Source organism: Cladophialophora psammophila, assembly GCF_000585535.1.
Source record: "Cladophialophora psammophila CBS 110553 chromosome Unknown aczJe-supercont1.3, whole genome shotgun sequence".
NCBI classification, from domain to species: domain Eukaryota; kingdom Fungi; phylum Ascomycota; class Eurotiomycetes; order Chaetothyriales; family Herpotrichiellaceae; genus Cladophialophora; species Cladophialophora psammophila.
Window position 1 is genome coordinate 1,961,704 of NW_006912924.1, and position 18,334 is coordinate 1,980,037.

At 52.0% G+C, this 18,334-nt stretch overlaps 9 protein-coding genes across 9 annotated transcripts; 3 read left to right on the forward strand and 6 right to left on the reverse strand.

The window, feature by feature from the left end:
• Positions 1-116: 116 nt before the first annotated feature.
• Positions 117-1,457, reverse strand: A1O5_02890 (uncharacterized protein; the record flags this gene model as incomplete). Its single annotated transcript, XM_007743504.1, has 1 exon — positions 117-1,457. The coding sequence occupies one exon, from the start codon at positions 1,455-1,457 to the stop codon at positions 117-119; it is 1,341 nt and encodes a 446-aa protein (XP_007741694.1).
• Positions 1,458-2,084: 627 nt separating this feature from the next.
• A1O5_02891 (uncharacterized protein) lies at positions 2,085-3,397 on the forward strand (the record flags this gene model as incomplete). The annotated part of the gene is made up of 2 exons (XM_007743505.1): positions 2,085-2,235; positions 2,283-3,397. The coding sequence occupies 2 exons, from the start codon at positions 2,085-2,087 to the stop codon at positions 3,395-3,397; spliced, it is 1,266 nt and encodes a 421-aa protein (XP_007741695.1).
• A 738-nt stretch (positions 3,398-4,135) lies between these two features.
• Positions 4,136-6,894, reverse strand: A1O5_02892 (uncharacterized protein; the record flags this gene model as incomplete). The annotated part of the gene is made up of 2 exons (XM_007743506.1): positions 4,136-4,747; positions 4,798-6,894. 2 exons carry the CDS (start codon positions 6,892-6,894, stop codon positions 4,136-4,138), a joined length of 2,709 nt encoding a protein of 902 aa, XP_007741696.1.
• A 958-nt stretch (positions 6,895-7,852) lies between these two features.
• A1O5_02893 (uncharacterized protein) lies at positions 7,853-8,224 on the reverse strand (the record flags this gene model as incomplete). The annotated part of the gene is made up of 1 exon (XM_007743507.1): positions 7,853-8,224. The coding sequence occupies one exon, from the start codon at positions 8,222-8,224 to the stop codon at positions 7,853-7,855; it is 372 nt and encodes a 123-aa protein (XP_007741697.1).
• A 1,347-nt stretch (positions 8,225-9,571) lies between these two features.
• On the reverse strand, positions 9,572-10,207 carry A1O5_02894 (uncharacterized protein; the record flags this gene model as incomplete). Its single annotated transcript, XM_007743508.1, has 1 exon — positions 9,572-10,207. One exon carries the CDS (start codon positions 10,205-10,207, stop codon positions 9,572-9,574), a length of 636 nt encoding a protein of 211 aa, XP_007741698.1.
• A 511-nt stretch (positions 10,208-10,718) lies between these two features.
• On the reverse strand, positions 10,719-11,807 carry A1O5_02895 (uncharacterized protein; the record flags this gene model as incomplete). Its single annotated transcript, XM_007743509.1, has 1 exon — positions 10,719-11,807. The coding sequence occupies one exon, from the start codon at positions 11,805-11,807 to the stop codon at positions 10,719-10,721; it is 1,089 nt and encodes a 362-aa protein (XP_007741699.1).
• Positions 11,808-12,973: 1,166 nt separating this feature from the next.
• Positions 12,974-13,621, reverse strand: A1O5_02897 (uncharacterized protein; the record flags this gene model as incomplete). The annotated part of the gene is made up of 1 exon (XM_007743510.1): positions 12,974-13,621. One exon carries the CDS (start codon positions 13,619-13,621, stop codon positions 12,974-12,976), a length of 648 nt encoding a protein of 215 aa, XP_007741700.1.
• A 1,016-nt stretch (positions 13,622-14,637) lies between these two features.
• A1O5_02898 (uncharacterized protein) lies at positions 14,638-15,852 on the forward strand (the record flags this gene model as incomplete). The annotated part of the gene is made up of 2 exons (XM_007743511.1): positions 14,638-14,718; positions 14,791-15,852. 2 exons carry the CDS (start codon positions 14,638-14,640, stop codon positions 15,850-15,852), a joined length of 1,143 nt encoding a protein of 380 aa, XP_007741701.1.
• Positions 15,853-16,585: 733 nt separating this feature from the next.
• On the forward strand, positions 16,586-18,009 carry A1O5_02899 (salicylate hydroxylase; the record flags this gene model as incomplete). The annotated part of the gene is made up of 3 exons (XM_007743512.1): positions 16,586-17,254; positions 17,333-17,539; positions 17,596-18,009. The coding sequence occupies 3 exons, from the start codon at positions 16,586-16,588 to the stop codon at positions 18,007-18,009; spliced, it is 1,290 nt and encodes a 429-aa protein (XP_007741702.1).
• Between the last annotated feature and the right edge of the window lie 325 nt (positions 18,010-18,334).

Sequence of the window (18,334 nt, forward strand, 5' to 3'; positions counted from 1 at the left end):
ACAAGCAAGCACTCGAGTCTCGGGAAGCATTTAGAGGTCGAGATCTGATGCAACGTGATGTAAGATTCTGTGGGATCACTTGAACACTCTTTGGTACCTTCTTCTCTCCCCCGCCCTCATTCGGCCTCTATATCTCCCATCGCTTGAGCAATTCTCTTTAGCGCCTCTTCTATGTACGACCGTGGGTGACTGAACACAATGCGAAAGAGCCCCGGAGTCTCTGCCCCGAAGACCGCGCCACCACCTAGGAACACTTTGTTCTTCATGAGCAGTTGCATGATCTGGACACTCGTACCATTATCAGCCTGCTCTTCACCAGCATCTCGCCGCCGCTCGGGGTGTCGTTCCAAGTAGGCCTTTCCAAGATCCACCCAGAGGAAAAATGCAGCATTGGCACCCGGGGTGTACGGGATATTATGCTTGTTGAGAAACTCAACGACAAGACTGTACGACTTGGCCAGCCGGGTTTGATTGGTTTGGATATAGTTGTCCACCCAAGGATCGTCTTCGAGTATGTTGGCAGCGATATGCTCTGCGACGGATGACGCATAGGAATAGATTGCGACCTCGAGCAGCGCCTCGCGGAAGGCTTCGTTATACTGCGAGATAATATATCCAACACGGAGACCGTTGGCACCAAAGTCTTTGCTCATGCCCCACAGGACGTGGACGAGGAGGGGATCAATAATGCCCTCTGGTGCGATGGATAGGATAGACGTAAACTCGACAGGGGGAGGGGATGAATCGTGACGATTCTTCCAAGTGGAAAAGGCATATATCTCGTCGCTGACCAAGTGAATCTGGTACTTCTTGCACAGACGCATGTAGGCGACAAGGGCTTCGCGAGAGTAACATCTCCCGAGTGGGTTATGCGGGGAGCACAACATGAGGGCTTTCGCGCGGATGCCCCGCTCTCTCGCCGCCAGAATGGTGCCTTCGTATTTGGCGACGGCCTCGACGCTCATCGGATCTACAGAGGCAAACGAAACCGTGAGCGCCTCAACGCCGGGCCTTAGTGAGATGTCCGGAATGAAAGCTCGGTAGTATGGGCGGCCCAGGAGAAAGCCGTCTCCAGGGTCACAGAACGCCCAGGAGGTATGCTCGATCGCGTGAGAGACGCCATTTGTGACAATGACATGCTCCATCTCCAACGGAAGAACTGGATGCAGCCGCCGATTGAGGAATCGAGCCACTGCATTTCGAAGTCGCTTGGATCCCAGCGGCCCATCGCCGTAGGTGAATGCTGTTTGCGGCACATGGGTACTGGTTTGAATGTAGGCTTCCAGTTCAGCGTGCATCAGGCTGTTTTCCGCGACGCCGACATTGACATACCCGCCTGGATTAGAGGAGGGGTGCCACTGGTCAGAATAGACATGCCATAGCGGAGATTCAGGGGGATTTGCGCACTCTTGGGCACGACGTGAGAGGGTAGACCGACCCAAGGAAGTGCCGGACATGTTGGGCAGAAAAAGTGTTTGCTATGAGGTGCTGTGTTAGAAAGGACAAGAAGGAGCAGCGGAAGAGATCAGAACAGATGGACAATTCCTTCGGACTACATGGTCAAGACCCATCCAGCTTTACCTCTACTTTTTCGGTCGAGACTTTCCGAGGCGATCTGCACGTGGAATGCGATGCAATGGGAAGTTTACGTTCCGTAACGCGCCCTGTGATTCAACATGTGGCGTCCGAGGGCGTACAATTTGGTGGTGAGCATTGGAAGCAGAGCCCATTGAATTGATGCGCAGATCGACCATGCTCTCCAGACAGCTGGCGCCCTCTACGAGTGTGTCATCACGTCCTCCGTAATATTCTGAAGAGGCAGTACGAGCTCGCGAGGTATCCCAAGGAGCAGGTCTCCGCCAAGCTGCCAATGCCGGACCCGCCAAGCCTACTAGCGGTGTCTTTTGTTTATCTCGCCGCCCGAATTGGATCCCGCATCTTGTACCCAGTACCTCGTATCTCCATCTCGACTTGCTTGGACTGGATGTACTGTAGCTTCCTCTCTCCGCCATCGACCCTTCTTCTTCACCTCAACTACGAATAATCCTCACTGTCGAATTGCATAAAGCTCTCACATCCTTACCATGGCTCCAGCAAGCTCTCGCAAAAGGAAATCCGATGAAATGGACGAACCGGCCGCTGGTACTGTCACCCCCTCCCGCAGTCCGGTGCGCAAGAAGATGAGAATCACACAGCAACAGAAGCAAGCATTGATGGACAACCTGCAACTCGAAAGTGAGATACTTCGGTCTATTCCGTGATCGTTCCTGACTGGTGTCTAGTAACCGAGCGAGCGCGACAGCTGAGAGCAGGCTATGCTCTTCAATGTGCCGATCTGCGAGCTCGCGTTGAGAGACGCGTCAACCGCATTCCTCTCTCCATCCGCAAGATGACCATGGGAGAACTGATGCAACAACATGAATCTTCAAAGGCCATGCAGAACCGCCCTCGAGCATCACCTCCCAACCCCAAACCAACAACATCAGTTGAAGTGCCTGCACCAAAGCCGCTACCTCCTCTCCCGCGAGAAAGTGGCACAGCTAAGCTACCTTCTCCACTTCGATCGCAACCACAACCTCCAGCCACCCGAGGAGGCAAAAAGCGCATGAGCCCTCTAATTCAGATTGCTTTGGATAAAGTGAGCGAGCACGACCCGTCGGAAGCCGCGCCAGATACCCTCCCGGTGACCAAGAATACGAGGCGTGGCAAAGCAACAGCACCGGCACGCCCGACTTCTCGCGCGGCTGCGAAACAAATCTCGGTTCTATCTCCACGCTCCCACAACTCTCGCACTCTGCCTCGCTCGCCAATAAAAGACCCCTACCTCCCACCTTCCCCTGCGAAGAACATGCTCATCCGCCCAACAACGACCGCCATTTCTCCAATTCGCCCAGCGTCCCCACTGAAATCGGTCGCCACAGCAGCAACATCCGCCATTTCAGCCGGCGTGCACGGCATGATCGAACAGGCGAAAAGAGGAGGTACTGCCACCGCCGCGAAACTGACCCGGACGGCGTCCAAGGAGAAGAAAGAAGCTACTGCGACTGCCAAAGCCCAAATGCTCCCGCCTCCGAAACCGAGTGCTCCACCTTCTCCGCAACGTGCATTCAGCCAGGCAAGCACTCACAGCATCTCAACCGATCTTTCTGTGGCCTCAAATGGCACTACTGTCGTCAAGCCGAAGCGAGGAGGTAGAGCTGCCACTGTCAAGGCTACCGCACAGTCAAAGGATCCCGTTGCTATAGACAAAAAGAAAGGGGGCATGGCAAGGGCTGCTAGTGCGGCTAAGACGGCGCTGAAGAGGAACGCCACTGCTCCTAGCACTACGGCGACAAGTAAAAGAGTGGTGGTTGCGGAGCCGGCGGCGGGAAGAAGGGTGCTGCGGAAGAGGACCTGAGAGAGAGATGTTGACATTGCAGGCTTTTCAGAATAACACGGGAATGAAACCAAGAAATGGCAAAAGCATATAAGGATGGGTGCCAAGTTTGGCGGTGGGAATTGGATTGTGATGTGCGCGTATGGATGGGATGGGATGCCCTTTGCAACGACTATCCCCTTCATGTCGATTACTGCGTCCTCTGCACTCCATGGGTAGAGGACGGAGTACCAGTGCTCCAGCTAACTGGGTTCATGTCAAAACCGAGAAGAATCAATTGATTGCATTGCTTGTTTGCTTGTATGTTTCAGCTTCCTAATCACAGAAGTTTAAGACCACATTCGATACCCTGGATGAACGCCAATCAGTAAGAACGGAGTACAGGAAAATACAAGACGATGCCCACTAGACGGATGAAGAGAATGTCCAGGTTGCGCGCGCCCACTCTGCACAGTCCCTTTGGTTGGAAGGTTTGTTGTTTTTCGACATCAAGCTGAACTCATTCTGGAGTCTGCTATTTGGAAAAATGCTGTGTTCAGACAAGGGTAAAAAGGCTGATTTTCGTCCCATATCAATATTCCAGCTCCGAAGCTCCATTCCAACATTCCCTTGGTTGTTGAGAACTTTCTGTTTTGAAGATGTGATGATGTGATGATGTGCACCTCTTTCGGCGTGTCCATCTCTCCTTAACTCGTACAAAAGCGCCCGAAGAAGATGTGCTTTTTTTTTTTTTTTTTGAAGTATCCAGCCAGATCAACTCTAGTAGTCCAGCTCTGCACCGTCACCAGCCTGCGCCGCCGCAGCTGCGCCAACATTGCCTCCGCTACTGTTGGGTTGAGCATCAAGATCCTCGTAGCTCTTGATGCTTCTGCCTTGAGTCGCCTCTCTTGGTCCCATAGCGTTCATGCCACCACCTGCACCATCTCCCCATTTGCCACCACCTCCACCTCCACCCTGGGCAATGAATCCGGGAGTGAGACCGGGGACAAGGTTGCCTCGCAACATGCCCCCCATGTTGTTGTACCCACGTTGACTGCCTCGTTGATTTCGATCATATGGTCCAGGCCGATTGCCGTATCTGCCTCCGCCACGTCGAATGGGGCCACCGGTATGTCCTCCGCTTCCATTCATACCTTCCGTGCTGAAGTTGACCCCAGGCACGAGTGGACCATGAACATTCTGCATATTCATCATCGCATTCTGTCCGAAATTCATCATGTTCATCCCTATGTTTTGGAGGCTGAAACCACGAGGAGTGCCATTGTTTAGATGATGGTTTTGAGGGAGAGGGAAATGGCCATTGGAGTTGGCATCGGACCGCGACGGTGCGATATGCGAAGGGTCTAGAACGTATGTGTTGACAAGTTGAAGCTTGGATTGTCAGCACTTGGGGATCGTGGGGTGAGCAATTGAAAACTTACATCTTTCTTGAGAGCCAGATACCACTCTTCGTGTCGCTTCTCCACGTGTTTCCGCCAGAAATGCTCGGCTTTGAACAGCTTCGTGCATTCGGGCACCCGACACCGGAATTTGGCCTCGTCCTCTTGCTTGACAAACTTCGCCAGCTCTTCATCTAATGCTTCCTCGACAGGCTTGCCTCCAATCTTCTTCAAATCCACATACTCGGGTTCTAGAATTTGCAGGACCTTCTCCTCAAAAGTCTTAACCCAGTTGAACGCCCGAAGGAGCTGCTGATCGTTTTTGTTGAACTTCTGAGTGCGCCTCTCTTGGACAGGGCTAAGCGGCTCATCATCTATGCCATTCTCACTTCGGCCGTCTTTCTTCTTGCCCGGGAATGGCTCGCCGAGTGCGCTCGCTCTGGCCGCAGCCTTGGCTGCCGAGCTCAAACCAGCCCGCGGTCTCCGAAGATGGCCACCAGGGCACTTTCGGACCAATTCGTGAACGGAATCGGATTCGAAGACGCAAAACAGGCAGAAGTTGAAGACTCGGCGGAGATACTCAACCATCAGATCAAGCTTCTTTTTGATGACCAGCAACTCTTCGTCATCCTGTTCATCTTCGTCCTCTTCACCTTCTTCGCCTTCCTCTTCAAACTTAATCTCGTCATCGTTGTCTTCGAAGTTTGGCTTTTTGGGTTTCGGCGGAGGCTGTAAAAGACCCTGATTTCTCATTTGCTCCGCTCGAGCATCAATCCTCGTCAAAGCCCCAGAATGCTCATCCTTGCCTAGTTCGGCGTCGAGCTTAGCGACAAGTCGTCTCGCAAGTTCGTGATCTCGCTCGATCCGTTCTGGCGCAGAGAACAGATCCCAAAGAGCCTTTTTCCGTGGTGCACTTGGTGCGTTGTGGATGCCAACATGGCAGGTAAAGTCGCCTCTCACTGGATCAGTGATGGTCTTGCCGTTGATGAGATCAAGAGCTTTTTGAGCCGGGGTGATTTTCTCCGGCTGAGGCTTCTCTTCGCCCTCTTCACCATCTTCTTCCCGGCCATCACCCCGCTCAATGTCCTGCATAACATCGCCGTCTTCTTCCGGAGCAGGATTCAACATGATCCAGCCGATACGATGGAATTTCTTTGCCGGATTGGGGTCGCTCAATGATAAGCCCTTGAATCCCCCCGCCTCCTCCCCCAGATGTTCTTTGCAGAACTCCTCAATGCGGTCACGGCCGACGTTAGGTGCAAGCGTCTTGATGAGCAAAGCGGGCTGTTGAACAGATTCATCTTTCAGATCACCGCCTTTGGCAGGGACAAGGTCCAACACGCCTAAGACTTCACCACCACCAACAGCTTCACCTTCTTCTTTCTCCACCATTCCACCGGCCCCATCGCTATCGTTCTTGTAGATTCCTTCAAGAGTAAAGTCATCGAAGACTCCAGTTTCCAAGTCTTTGACCCATTGGTCGAAACTTGGTTCTCGGGACTCCATCAGACGCTTCCGAATCGGGTCTCGCACTTCTGGAACGTATCGTTCTTTGAACCATTCTTCACCCTTGTGCTGCTGAACAAATTGCCTCGCCATCTTCACCTGAAACTCCTGTTTGTATAGGTCATAGGCCTGCTGAATTTGTGCCCGCTCCTTCTCGCGGTCTTCTTTGGCTTCGCGTTCACCCTTGACACGATCTGAAGGACGTCTGCCACCATGCTTAGCTCGTTCTTTCTCTTCTTTGACTTGTTGTTCAAACCGCCACCAATCTGCGAAAAAGCTGAAACCCGCCTGCGTGTCCAGAGCTAGGGGGTTGGCGAGAGGATTGACCTTGACAACAGGCTTGCTGGATTCTTGACCTGGAACATATCGATCGATATTTGCAGCAGTGGGCGAAGGTGCTCTTCTGCGATCATCCCGTTCTCTTGCGTCTCTCGTATCTCTCGTATCTCTTGCACCAGGTCTAGTGCCCTCCCTCAAGTTATCGCGCGAGACTCGATCTCGGTCCCGGTCCCTATCTCGGTCTGGTTGGTAACGATCAATAGCTACCGGGGAGCGTGAACGGTTGCGTGGATCAGGCCGACGTCGATCGTTGCCTCCTGGGCTAATTGTGAGCCATGAATTGGATGGGAACATGTGCTTTGCTTACCAGGGGATCTTCGTCGGTATGAGTCGCCCCGTTCATAAGACTCATCCCGTCCACGGTATCTGGGGGGCGATCTGTCATTTGTTGGAGAGCCATAGGCCTCGTATGGATTCATTTTGTTTCGAAACTTCGAGCCTTGCGGTAAACAATCCTTCTCCGTCCAGATAACGAAATGGCCTAGGTGAAGCCCACCAATGCGCTATGTCATTTGGAGAACTAGAGTGCAGTGCTGACCGTAACAATGCCGATTCAGGTGATGTGGTCTCCGAGTCGCCGAGATTTCGAGGTAGGGTAGCTAAGAGTAAACATGGCAGAGGTTAGAAATGACTGAGGTGATAACGAATTGGAGGACGACATTGAGAAATGAGTAGAGGCGCGGGTCAAAGAAGGAAGAAAGCTCGCAGGCATCGAGTGCGCCTATCTGAGAAAAAGATGCAGGCCAGCAATAGTAACAGTATATAAGTGGAATGGTAGAAGGTGGACTCTGACCCAGCGTCGAGACAGTTCGGCGACTGGAGAGGTCAAAGTAAAGGGCCGCAAATCGTGGCGGCAGAGAGATGATGGCGCGATGGCAGGAAGAACAGAGGTAGTGAGCTTACAAGATTTAAAGCAAGGAGTTGGTTGCACGCTGGTATCGCAATGCAGCACCAAGTGCTGTTGATGAACGATGAGAAGTTGGATGAACGACGAACCGCGGCGTGAAACCCTCTTGACCCTCCCCAACTTCCCAAGGCGAGCTGAGGCGGAGGCGCAGTTGGCTGCGAAAGAGCGCGATTGGTTGCTGGGTGGGAGGAGGCAAAAGAGGCACAATCCTGTAGCACGTGATATGGCATGGCATTTCCGCCTTTTTGTTTCTGGAGACATGGCTGGCAACATTCATTAGATTTAATCGTCTACATCCATATTCATATCCAGCCCTGAAGTACCAGTCTCGCTTGGCCATTGGGCTCAACGCTGGACATGCTCGCCTGTGGGCATTCCTTTTGCGAACCATTCTGTAAGAAGCTCCCAGTCTCGGTCATCCAAGGCAGGCTCGCCGCTCCCATACTGGGAGACCAAATGGCCAGCCAGGCTTCCGCTGCCTGCTGCCTTACTCCCCCCTCGCTGACCAGGCTCATCAACCCAACCCTTCTCTTTGAGGATCTTGTCTCGATTTTCAATGGACGGCTCGTCCGTGAAGCGTTTAAGTAGGTCGAGCTCGGACTGGTCTAGGACAGCGTCCGGCGTTTCGTGGAAGTTAATGATCGAGCAGGCAAGCCTGTGCGATCGGATTTGCTCGCCGGTGTGCCCTGTCAACTTATCAGAGAGGTACGTTGACATTATAACCTCCTAGGTACCTACAAGTCCCTTGTGTGACAGACATTATCGCGTTTTGGCACTTCGCAGTTACTCCTTGTGTCCTTCCGGATCCCTCGGGATTTTGAGGATCTGGAACATGAAATGGCCATTGCTGGGGTTTTATTACCACTACAGTTTCAGACGCCCTGCAACGTACAAACACGGGACGGTCGCCAGAGAGACCATTGCTTCACCAATCACAAGCGGATGACATCTGCGTTATGATGCATGGCCCAATGGCCCCACAAGCGGCAAATCCGCCCCCAGTCCACGAGCTGCACATTCCAACCTCTCCGTCGCACTCTTCCATCCACGTCCTGTGTACGGAACACGGAGTATTATATGGAGAACTATCTCGGGTCCCCCGTCCTTTTGGGCTGGCCCAATATGGAGGCCATATCTACGTCCCGTGGAAGTCGGGGTCGTGTCGTCAGCAATACTGATCTTCTTCAGCTGCATAAAATAATTAGCTGTGAAATACAGAAGTAAACCCATTTGATGTCTACATTTGAGCATTAGATGCTGTCCAAGGCAATGTCAATCAATGGTACAACCTCTCTTTCCTCACAGCCGCAATGCCTCCGTCGGCGTTGACAATACCCAGAGTGGTGAACGCGATCGTGTTTGCCATTTGCAGATTTGACCAGCATGTACATAACGTGACTGGCGAATTCGTGTCATAGAGCGCGGATCCACCCTCTGGGGGAGGACATATGAATTTTCTTTCACTAGCATGGATATATTTCCCAACACATCCGGCAACAATGTTCGGATAGTGTGAAGACGGGTGTAGGCAGGGACTGCATTGGAAAGCCATCTTACCATTGGTCAACCACCGCGAAGGGCACAGAATGCTAGGTGAAAGGGCATGAGTACAGAAGCCAAAGAGGAATGCGTTTATGAAGCTCGAGAACGTCAGACAACATGTTCTGTATATGCAAACCTGAAGAGCAGTCACTCTAATGCGAGAGGCTCGATATAACGCCACAGTTGAGTCAGGCGTGTTGCCTAATACCTGAAGTGTTAGCGGGCCAAAGAAACAAATGGCCAATTTCAAAGCCGATGCTCGGAATGTTGGAACCTACGCCGAGATCGCCGGATCATGTATGTAGTGCGCAAAAGCCGATTCTTATATATAGCATCATTTCATAAATATTGTGGGGTCATTGAATTGCGGACACGTTGACGGTGTGTCCTGCTCACGAAGAGTACGATATCAGGCCGATTTACTTGTCTCAAAAAGAGACCACCTCCACATAGATGCCATGTCATGAAAGAGCCCAGAGATATCCCCCAAAATCTTCTCGCGATGTGAAGACACGATTCTCATTATGACTCCTTCTTTTCAGTCTCTTGCTGATTTTCAGCTTCTTGCTTGATCGTCCATCCGTTGAGATGGCCGGTCCCGGCTGTCAAATATGTTGCGAATCCCAGCCAGGCAAGATATGGCGTCATCAAATACGCGGCTGTCTCGTCGACCTTGTGCCACACATAGGTCATGTAACCCACAGTGCCGGTCAGGGTGACCACGTCGAGCATGGCTTCAATCGGTCTGCCTAGGCCGAAGAATAGAGGCATCCAGATGAGATTCAAGCCCAGTTGTATCGTGTATAATGTGGCCCCTCTTCTTGCATTTTCCACTGTCTGGGGATTCGGGCTTGCCATACCGATCGTCCAGACACGATGAGCGGCGTAGCCCATGATCAAATAAAGGGAAGACCAAGCTGGAGCGAAGACCCAAGGCGGTGGTCTGAAGGGAGGATGCTTCAGAGCCTTGTACTGGTCTTGCGCGCTCCTGAACTTTCCTCGCTCTGTCGCAGCCTGGTCTGAGAACCTCTTAGGAATTAGTTTTCCGGGTTGGGAGACGAGACCGGATCCCAAGCCCAGTCCGACGGGGAGAAGAATCGAGATGGGGGCATTGGAGAAGACGGACGCAGGGAGCGTGAGACCTGGAACGTAGGCCATCACTGCGGCTAGCTTAGGAGGATGTGATTTCTGGAATGTTGCAGAGACACAAGGATGGCCGACTGTCCAGGAGGTACCGAGTACGGAGTCTCAACTCTGCTCTTGGGGAGAAATGTGCTCGGAATTGAGAGAGACTGAAGGCGATGATCAAAAGATATTGCTGCAATAGCTATCAGGTGAGAGGAATGTTTTGGGTTCCTCATCAGGTGAGCCGAGCGTTGTCTGGGTCGCGAGTCGTGGCTGCAGGATGACGCACGTTCCAGGGCTTCCAATATGTTGGGGAAGCCAGGGAAGCCTCACCAGCCTCGAACCGTGCCCTTCTCGCCTTGTCGAACCTACCTATCTCGCTATGTACCTCGTACGGGGCCTCTGTTTCTAGATTCGGACAGCAGCAGCCACGCCCGGTCGTTCAGTCGGGAAGGAAAAACTGATTTTCCCAAGATGTAAATTGATCTATCAAGTATATGTGAGTTCATTTGCTGTCGCTCAATTATATCGATCACCACGGTGATCAGGCAAATGCTCCCACTATCGCCATCAATAGCCCTCCCAAGCCCACAGCGAGACATGCTTCGATCCTTCGTTTGCCCTTCAAAACCTCATAGCTCTTTTCACTAAGGAAGTCCTCTGCGATCAATTGCACCAGCCCAGCAAAAAGCAAAAGACCACTGGAGATGGCATTCGTGATACCGACCATCAACAGTCCCACCTTGCTCGCAGGGTCATACAAAGAGTGCAAGACGATTCCCATTGCCTGGCCAATGGGTGTTGTCGCGCCATACGCGAGAGCCATTAGCCAGGGTTTGGGCGAAGAAGCGTCGAACAGCGCAGGTATGAGTGCCGCAATGCGCGAGCCGAGCGCAAATCCTTCAAAGGTCTGATGGAAGCAAATGGCGATAAGCAGGACAGCGAATTGCGTGCCTTGCGCAACGGAGACGGCCATGCCGATGAAGATGCTGTGGAAGAGGATGCCGGCTTCAAGGAGCAGGCACTGGAGAAAGAGACGTTGGGGGTTCTCGTCATCTTTGGAAGAGTGACCATGAAAGTTGTTTTCATGCTGGGAGATTTTGCGCCTGTGCGGGTTACTCAATGTTGCGGATTCGTCGGTGGCGGGATCGAGGTCGTCCAGGTCCAAATCCGAGTCGCTGGACGCCGAGTCGCGAGGTATCGGTGATGCATCTGTATACGGCGTTGTTGGCACTTGCAGGCGATCTAATGGAATATGTCCATTGCCATAAGTAGACGATCCTCCTTCTCCTGTGGACTGTTCTCGGGCAATCTTTTCCCACTCAGCCGCGTGACTGTGTCCGGCCCCTTTGCTTGCAAAGAACATTTCAATGCCCACTACCATGAATACCGACAACATGGCAATAAGCCCGGGCATTTGCGGGTATGTCTGTGTCCAGAAGTCCGGCAGACAAGGATCGGTCATGGATATAAATGCGGTAGGGAGGAGATGGATGAATGCCGTTGCGATGAGGACACCTGTACCGAAATGCCTGGAGAGGAAGAGAAAGCGGTGCGGAATGGGGAGTTTGGGAAAGCGGCGAGCGATGATAGGAAAGGAGCATGCTGTGCGTATGTCAACATCAACGGTCATGTTCGAGGGAGCTGCTATCTGGACGCACCGAGTGTGCTCAATGCTAGGATGAGGAAGAGGGCAAAGACGTGGATACTGGTGTTGTAGGTACCACGTCTTCCCACCGTTCCGCATGCCGGCCTCGCGGGCGCATCTTGTCGTCTCTGCAGCTCTGCATGGAGGAGATCGAGGGGTAGCCTGCTCAATAGAAGTCCACGGTCATCTGCCAGTAGCCGTCAGATTTGATATTGGCGCTTGGTAGCAGCGGAAGAGCAAGGATGACGACCGACCTCGAGCAGCGAGCCCATAAGGCTCGCGATGCATCACTCGTACGCTTCTTCGCTGAGCGAGTTAGATTGTCCATAAACGCAGTAAGAATTAAGTCTTGTCGTGCGTTTGCACGACCGCCCTGGCTCTTCAGAAGGAATCTTGCCGGCTACATACGCACACAGTACCTCGTACTGGGTACTTGGTAGGCATTGCAAAGGTGGATCGCTCGGCGACAAGGGGTCCTCGCGGAGCCAATCCGGCCTTCCCGAAATAGCCATAAATTCGTGATTGATAATGTAAAGTCCCGCAAAATCAACCATCAAGTTCGCTTGAACTCCTGATGGTGTAGTTGGTTCATCACGTTCGGCTGTAATTGAGTAATTGTTACCGAAAGGTCCCTAGTTCGATTCTGGGTCAGGAGAGTGCAGCCTCCCTTCAGGGAGAGCCATTTTTTTCCCCTTGTCACTACAGAAGTGAGAAAAAATTGAGGTGAGTCGAAAATTTTGGTTTGTGCGGACCGAGGCAGGAACAAAAACACAAAACACCTTCTAATTTCCATCTTCGATCTCTGTAGCAGTAACCTAGATATACAAATTCCAGAGCGTGTTTTCATCCGGCCGAATCTGCTCCTAACAATGAAATTTGATGTTTGAAATTTTTCACGTGGTCATCATCCTCACATCCTCGGATATGAGGCACAATTATCTCCTGGTTGACCAGGTCCAGAAAGTGCAAGGCCTTATAAAACCCAAAGCTGCATCATTCCCCTTGTTGCACAGTCACTACAATTAACCTCATACGCCTTGAGGTTCTCACCTTCATGACTTATGCTTCTCCTTCTCCGGGACTTCGGCTCCTTCGACAATTTCTACACAAGGAATCGGTTAGTCTTCTGTTTTGACGCATAAATAGGCTGGTTACCCGCCTTTTAACGTCACAGGTGTCGGGTGTAATTCAAGACCCAGCTGCTCATCCAAACGCTTGCGGTGTTCAGGATCACTGGTATCCACCACGATCACCTTCTGGTACTTCCCCTTTCCGTGTTTCATGTCGTCGGCTTCGATCAGTGCCAATAGAAGCAGCGCGGACAATGTCGTCGCTTGGGCCAGCACGCGAGCCTGAACAAGTTTTCTCACGCCTGTCTCCAAAGGATCCCGGCCAAATAGCCGCAGACTGCCTAGCATCGACAGCGCCCAAGTGGTTCCCAAAACGGGAATTTTGTGTTCATATAGCCATTCCCGTGACAGCTCTTTCCTACTCTCGCCGATATGGCTCCTTTCAAATAGTTCTCGTCTTTCCTCGAAATATTGTTTGGTTTCTGGGTGTACCCGAGACTCGAACGCGTGGCTCCCGTGGTTGGTCCCGTAGCTGATAGCAAAAATGGTAGGGTATATAACAAGAGTAGATCGCACAGCCGGAGAGAGATGCCTAAAGGGTGCGGAATATCGACGTAGGGCCGCTGTAGCTGCGATGCCGAGTAGGAAACCACCAACGCCAGCAGCTACCCCAGAATTGCGGACATGGGCGTAGTAATCCTGCTCTTCCTCTTGTGCCAGGATCTTCATTTTTGCTTTTGCTCGAGGGATATGGCGATCGCCCACAAAGACCTCCAGCCGCCTCTGGGCTCTTTATAGCGGATCATTATACCTTGTGAAATATCAATAGGGACTCCGACGCAGCAATCAGCCAACGTCGATCATTTGTTTACAGAGTGGCGTGAGGTAGCTCCATCGGAGCATGTTGCGCTCAATCGAATCGTGCATTGGCGAATTCCAGTGCTCTCATTTGTGCCTGCGTCAAGCAAAGGTCGTACGATCGTTATTCGGATACCGACTGCCGAGAATCTGCCCGTCTGATGACCATTCGTCAGATGCCGGAACTGGCGGATCGAGCCAGGTAAGTGAAATTCAAGACGTCCTGCAAACTTAGAAGATGAATCCTGCAAGCCTTGAGGCATAGCATATACTTAGCTGGCGTCACCCTACCTTCATGCATGCTCCTTTAGGTTATTACCATCAGACCAACATGCGGGCAAGGGGTTTAAATACAAGGAGTTGTCCTCACCGCAGTCTAGATTGCAAAATGTCAGACATTGACCGGTGTGCATGTGTTTAGCACGTGCGCATTTACCTTTCGCGACCTCCGATGAGGACGAACAGATACAAAGATGTGCTTCTGCATAAGAACCAAAGAAGAAATTTGTAATGGCGTCGTCCGCTTTTCTACTGACCCTGCCAATTCTCATCCGCGGTGAAGGATCGATAATGTTCCAGCATCTGCTCCAGGCAGATCAGTTCGACGCAGAAGTTGTTCTTCGAGTCTTGCTCCAATTGCAATTCGCCAACCCCGCACATCTGTCAAACCGTAGGGAATAATGGCTGGGTCATGAGCCTGCCTATTGTACACAAGTCCTCAATATGGATAGCCGAGTCAGGCCAGAAAGTTCTCACAAGATGCCGAGCAGACAGACCCTGTCCGAGGCTATGGTTGACCATGGATCTTGTTATACATGTCCGGCATAGTGACAACCAGCAACGCAGATCTTCGTGTTCCATCAACACGAGTCACCAAGGTAGGAAAGATGAAAGCGGCTCGTTACTATGGCAAGCGCGACATCAGGATTGAGACAGTTCCCGATCCGCCGCCACCGGGGCCCAACCAAGTAAGTCAAACTCAGGCAGATCTTTTACGAACGCTTCTTCTACCTACCCATTGACACCGCTAATCGACCTAGGTGACGATCGACGTCTATTGGGGTGGCATCTGTGGTACTGATCTCCATGAATATACGTCTGGCCCTTTCACAATAAACACACCCGACCAACCCCACGGCATAACCAAAGACCATCTTCCTGTCACCTTCGGTCATGAATTCTGTGGCCGTGTCTCCGCGCTGGCCTCAGGGTATCCTGCCGACGGCCCCCTCAAACTTGGGACGCCCATAATGGTCGATCCGCGGATTGTCTGTCGGAAATGTACAGCGTGCACAAGTGGGTGTGATAATATGTGTGCAAATTGGGGATATATTGGCCTCAACGGCGGCGGCGGCGGTGGTGCGGGCTTCAGTGAGAAAGTCAACGTTGAGACGAGGATGTGTCATGTTCTTCCTGATGACGGGAGCGTTGATCTGAATAGCGTTGTCCTTTGTCAACCCTTAACCGTAGGGCGCCATGCTCTTTCTGCGAGCGGGATTACGGACTTTGCAGGGTTGAACGTGCTTGTGCTTGGGGTTGGGCCCGTAGGATTGGCGGTCCTGCTAAATCTGCGGGCGAAAGGGGTGGGCACCGGTCTCAGTGGGAGGGTGTTGGTCTCAGAGCCAACGGCCAAGAGGAGTGAGGTGATTCGAAGGCTCGGACTGGCTGGGCCCGAGGATCTTTTGGATCCGCAGGCGTCCAATGTGGCAGAGATCTGTAGAGCGAGGACCGGAGGGAGAGGGGTCGACATTGTGTTTGACTGTGCCGGCGCAGAGGGGGGCATGCTAGCAGGCATGGAAAGCTTGAGACTGAAGGGAACCTACCTCAACATCGCCGGATGGAAGCAGCCGTTCAAGGTGCCGATGCAGTTTGCTTTCTACCGGGAGCTAACCATCAAGTTCTCCATGGGAAATAATGATAATGATTATCGGGAGGTGGTGGAGGATTTTGTGGCGGGCAAATTCGCTGGAGCTGAGGCTCTGATTACGAGGAGGCTCCCTGTTGAGGATTTGGCAGAGAAAGGTTTGGAAGAGCTGGTGAGGAACAAAGACGACCATGTCAAGATTGTCGCAACATGGAGGAAAGACCTATTGAATCCGTAATCAACTCGTTGATGTTGGGATAGCCGTGAATCTCAAACTAGGCCATTGCTTCGACTGAAAGTCCTTCCTTTGATCTAGGCGCTTGAAGGCGAAAGCTAGTGGCACCTGCCTGAATCGCGCGTATGAAATAAATCCGGCGCCTCTTCAATTGTACGATATTTGGCCGTCGGTGTCGCGGGAATGAGTGGAAGATCAAGGGTGAGAGAAGGCTTCGTATGTACAATCCAAGACTGTGGTCTCGAGAAAAGCAAATCAGCGCGGAAGGAAAAGATTCCGAACATCCAAGCCTGTTGCTTCGGAATCGCCCTGATAGCCACAACAGCGAGCGCCGCTGAGAGGTTCCCGATGGAGCCATCGGAAATGGGACCGGAAACGTTCCAAATTCTGGCTGGGCGAATGCGGAGTCCGTCGATGTAATTATGTGTGAAGCTGCAAACGACGAATGACACTTGCGGAGTTTGTTGTCGTAGGATTGTTGTACGCAGCGACGCCTGTATCTTCCATCCAGTACAATAGGAATCGGGTACATATCTCAGCCTCGCGGAAGCATTTCGGCCCTCCAACCCGTGTCTCTGGACCGAGTACAGAGGGCAGGTCCTTATAATATTGAGGGTTGAGATTCGCGTCGACAGCGTTCTCAACATATATAAATGCACAAAGAATTATGCCCCCTGCTCAATGCCTTTCGATGATCACCGATCAGGTAAAAACACCGCAAGGCATAGCAAGAAAAATGTTCAAAAGCAGAGACTTCGAGATAGCCATCATTGGAGGTGGTATCGCAGGTGTGACCCTCGCTATAGCGCTTCATCACCGCCACATCCCCGTCACAATATACGAGCAAGCGCCTCAGTTCGGCGAGATCGGCGCAGGTGTTTCCTTCTCCCCCAATGCAGTACACGCTATGAAAGTCTGCCACGAGGGCGTGTACAAGGCGTTTGAAAAAGTCTGCACCCGCAATGTGTGGCCGGAGAAAAAGTATGTCTGGTTCGACTATCTCGACGGTTATGCGGGGCCAAATCCAGGACAAGAGAGGCAGGACATTGCGTTCACGATTAAAAATTCTTTGGGCCAGAATGGAGTCCATCGCGCGCATTATTTGGATGAGATTGTCAAGCTAATCCCGAGGGATATTGCCCGGTTTGGGAAGAAGCTCGCCGGTATCTCTGAAAATGTGAATGGAAGACTGGTCATGAAGTTCGTGGATGGATCAACCGCCGAAGCAGATGCTGTGGTCGGGTGTGATGGTATCAAGTCTCGGGTTAGGCAAATCATAGTCGGAAAAGACCATCCCAGTGCGCAACCGAGCTATACTCACAAGTATGCTTATCGAGGGCTAGCAAGGATGGAGGATGCTATCGACGCCGTTGGTGAAGAGCTGGCCATGAATGCTTGCATGCATGTGAGTCTACTATTTGCAGCCTTTGAGGTTATTCGATCGGTCCGCCTCAATTCCGTGCTGACATCCTGGACACGACAGATGGGTCCTAATGGGCATGTTTTGACGTTTCCAGTCAATCACGGCAACACACTAAATATCGTCGCCTTCAGGACGAGTCCAGATGATTGGCCAGATTCCCAGCAACTGACGAGACCGGCGAAAAGAGAAGACGCTTTGAGAGACTATAGCGGATATGGCTCAAACGTGATCCGACTGCTAAACTTGACGAAGCCTGATTTAGACGTGGTAAGTCGCAGTAGCACTGGAAGAGCAGAATCGAATAATACTGACAAGTTTGGAAGTGGGCAATCTTTGACCTGGGGGACCACCCCGTACCTACTTTTCACAAAGGTCGCATATGCATATCTGGAGACGCGGCACACGCGACATCTCCTCATCACGGTGCCGGAGCAGGCTTCTGCATCGAGGACTCAGCCGTCCTGGCCTCTCTGCTCTCCGATGAGCGCGTCCAGTCACCATCAGATCTAGAGGCAGTATTCGCGACGTTCAATGCTCGGCGCAAAGAGCGAGGGCAGTGGCTCGTTCAGAGTAGTCGGTGGATTGGAGATTGCTATGAATGGCGCGCTGATGGCATAGGTAGAGATTTTGCAAAGATCGAAAGAGAGATCAATGAACGGAATGGACTTATTGCAAACGTGGATGTGGATGAAATGTGCAAGGAAGCGGAGGAGGAGCTGCGGGTGAGGCTCGGATAATGCGGCAGAATATACGATTCAAAGAAATGTCTTTCTGCTGGGTTCGTGTCATATTGCGCGGTTTGAAATGGTGTAGACATGCTCGACCGATATCGGTTCGCATTGTGAGCAGATGAGGGTGTGTTGAGGAACGCCTTCATGCTCGGGTCGAGGATGAGGAAATTCACAAAATGTGTCTCAAACCTTTCGAAGGCTCCTGGGAAACTTTGGCGCGGTAGTGTGCTGGGGGGTGATAAACTGAGGAGCAGAAACTGAAATAACCCTGTCGCACGAGCGCAGTCCAAGCAAACACCCCGGTTAACCTTCTATTTTGGAAACGCCGTGC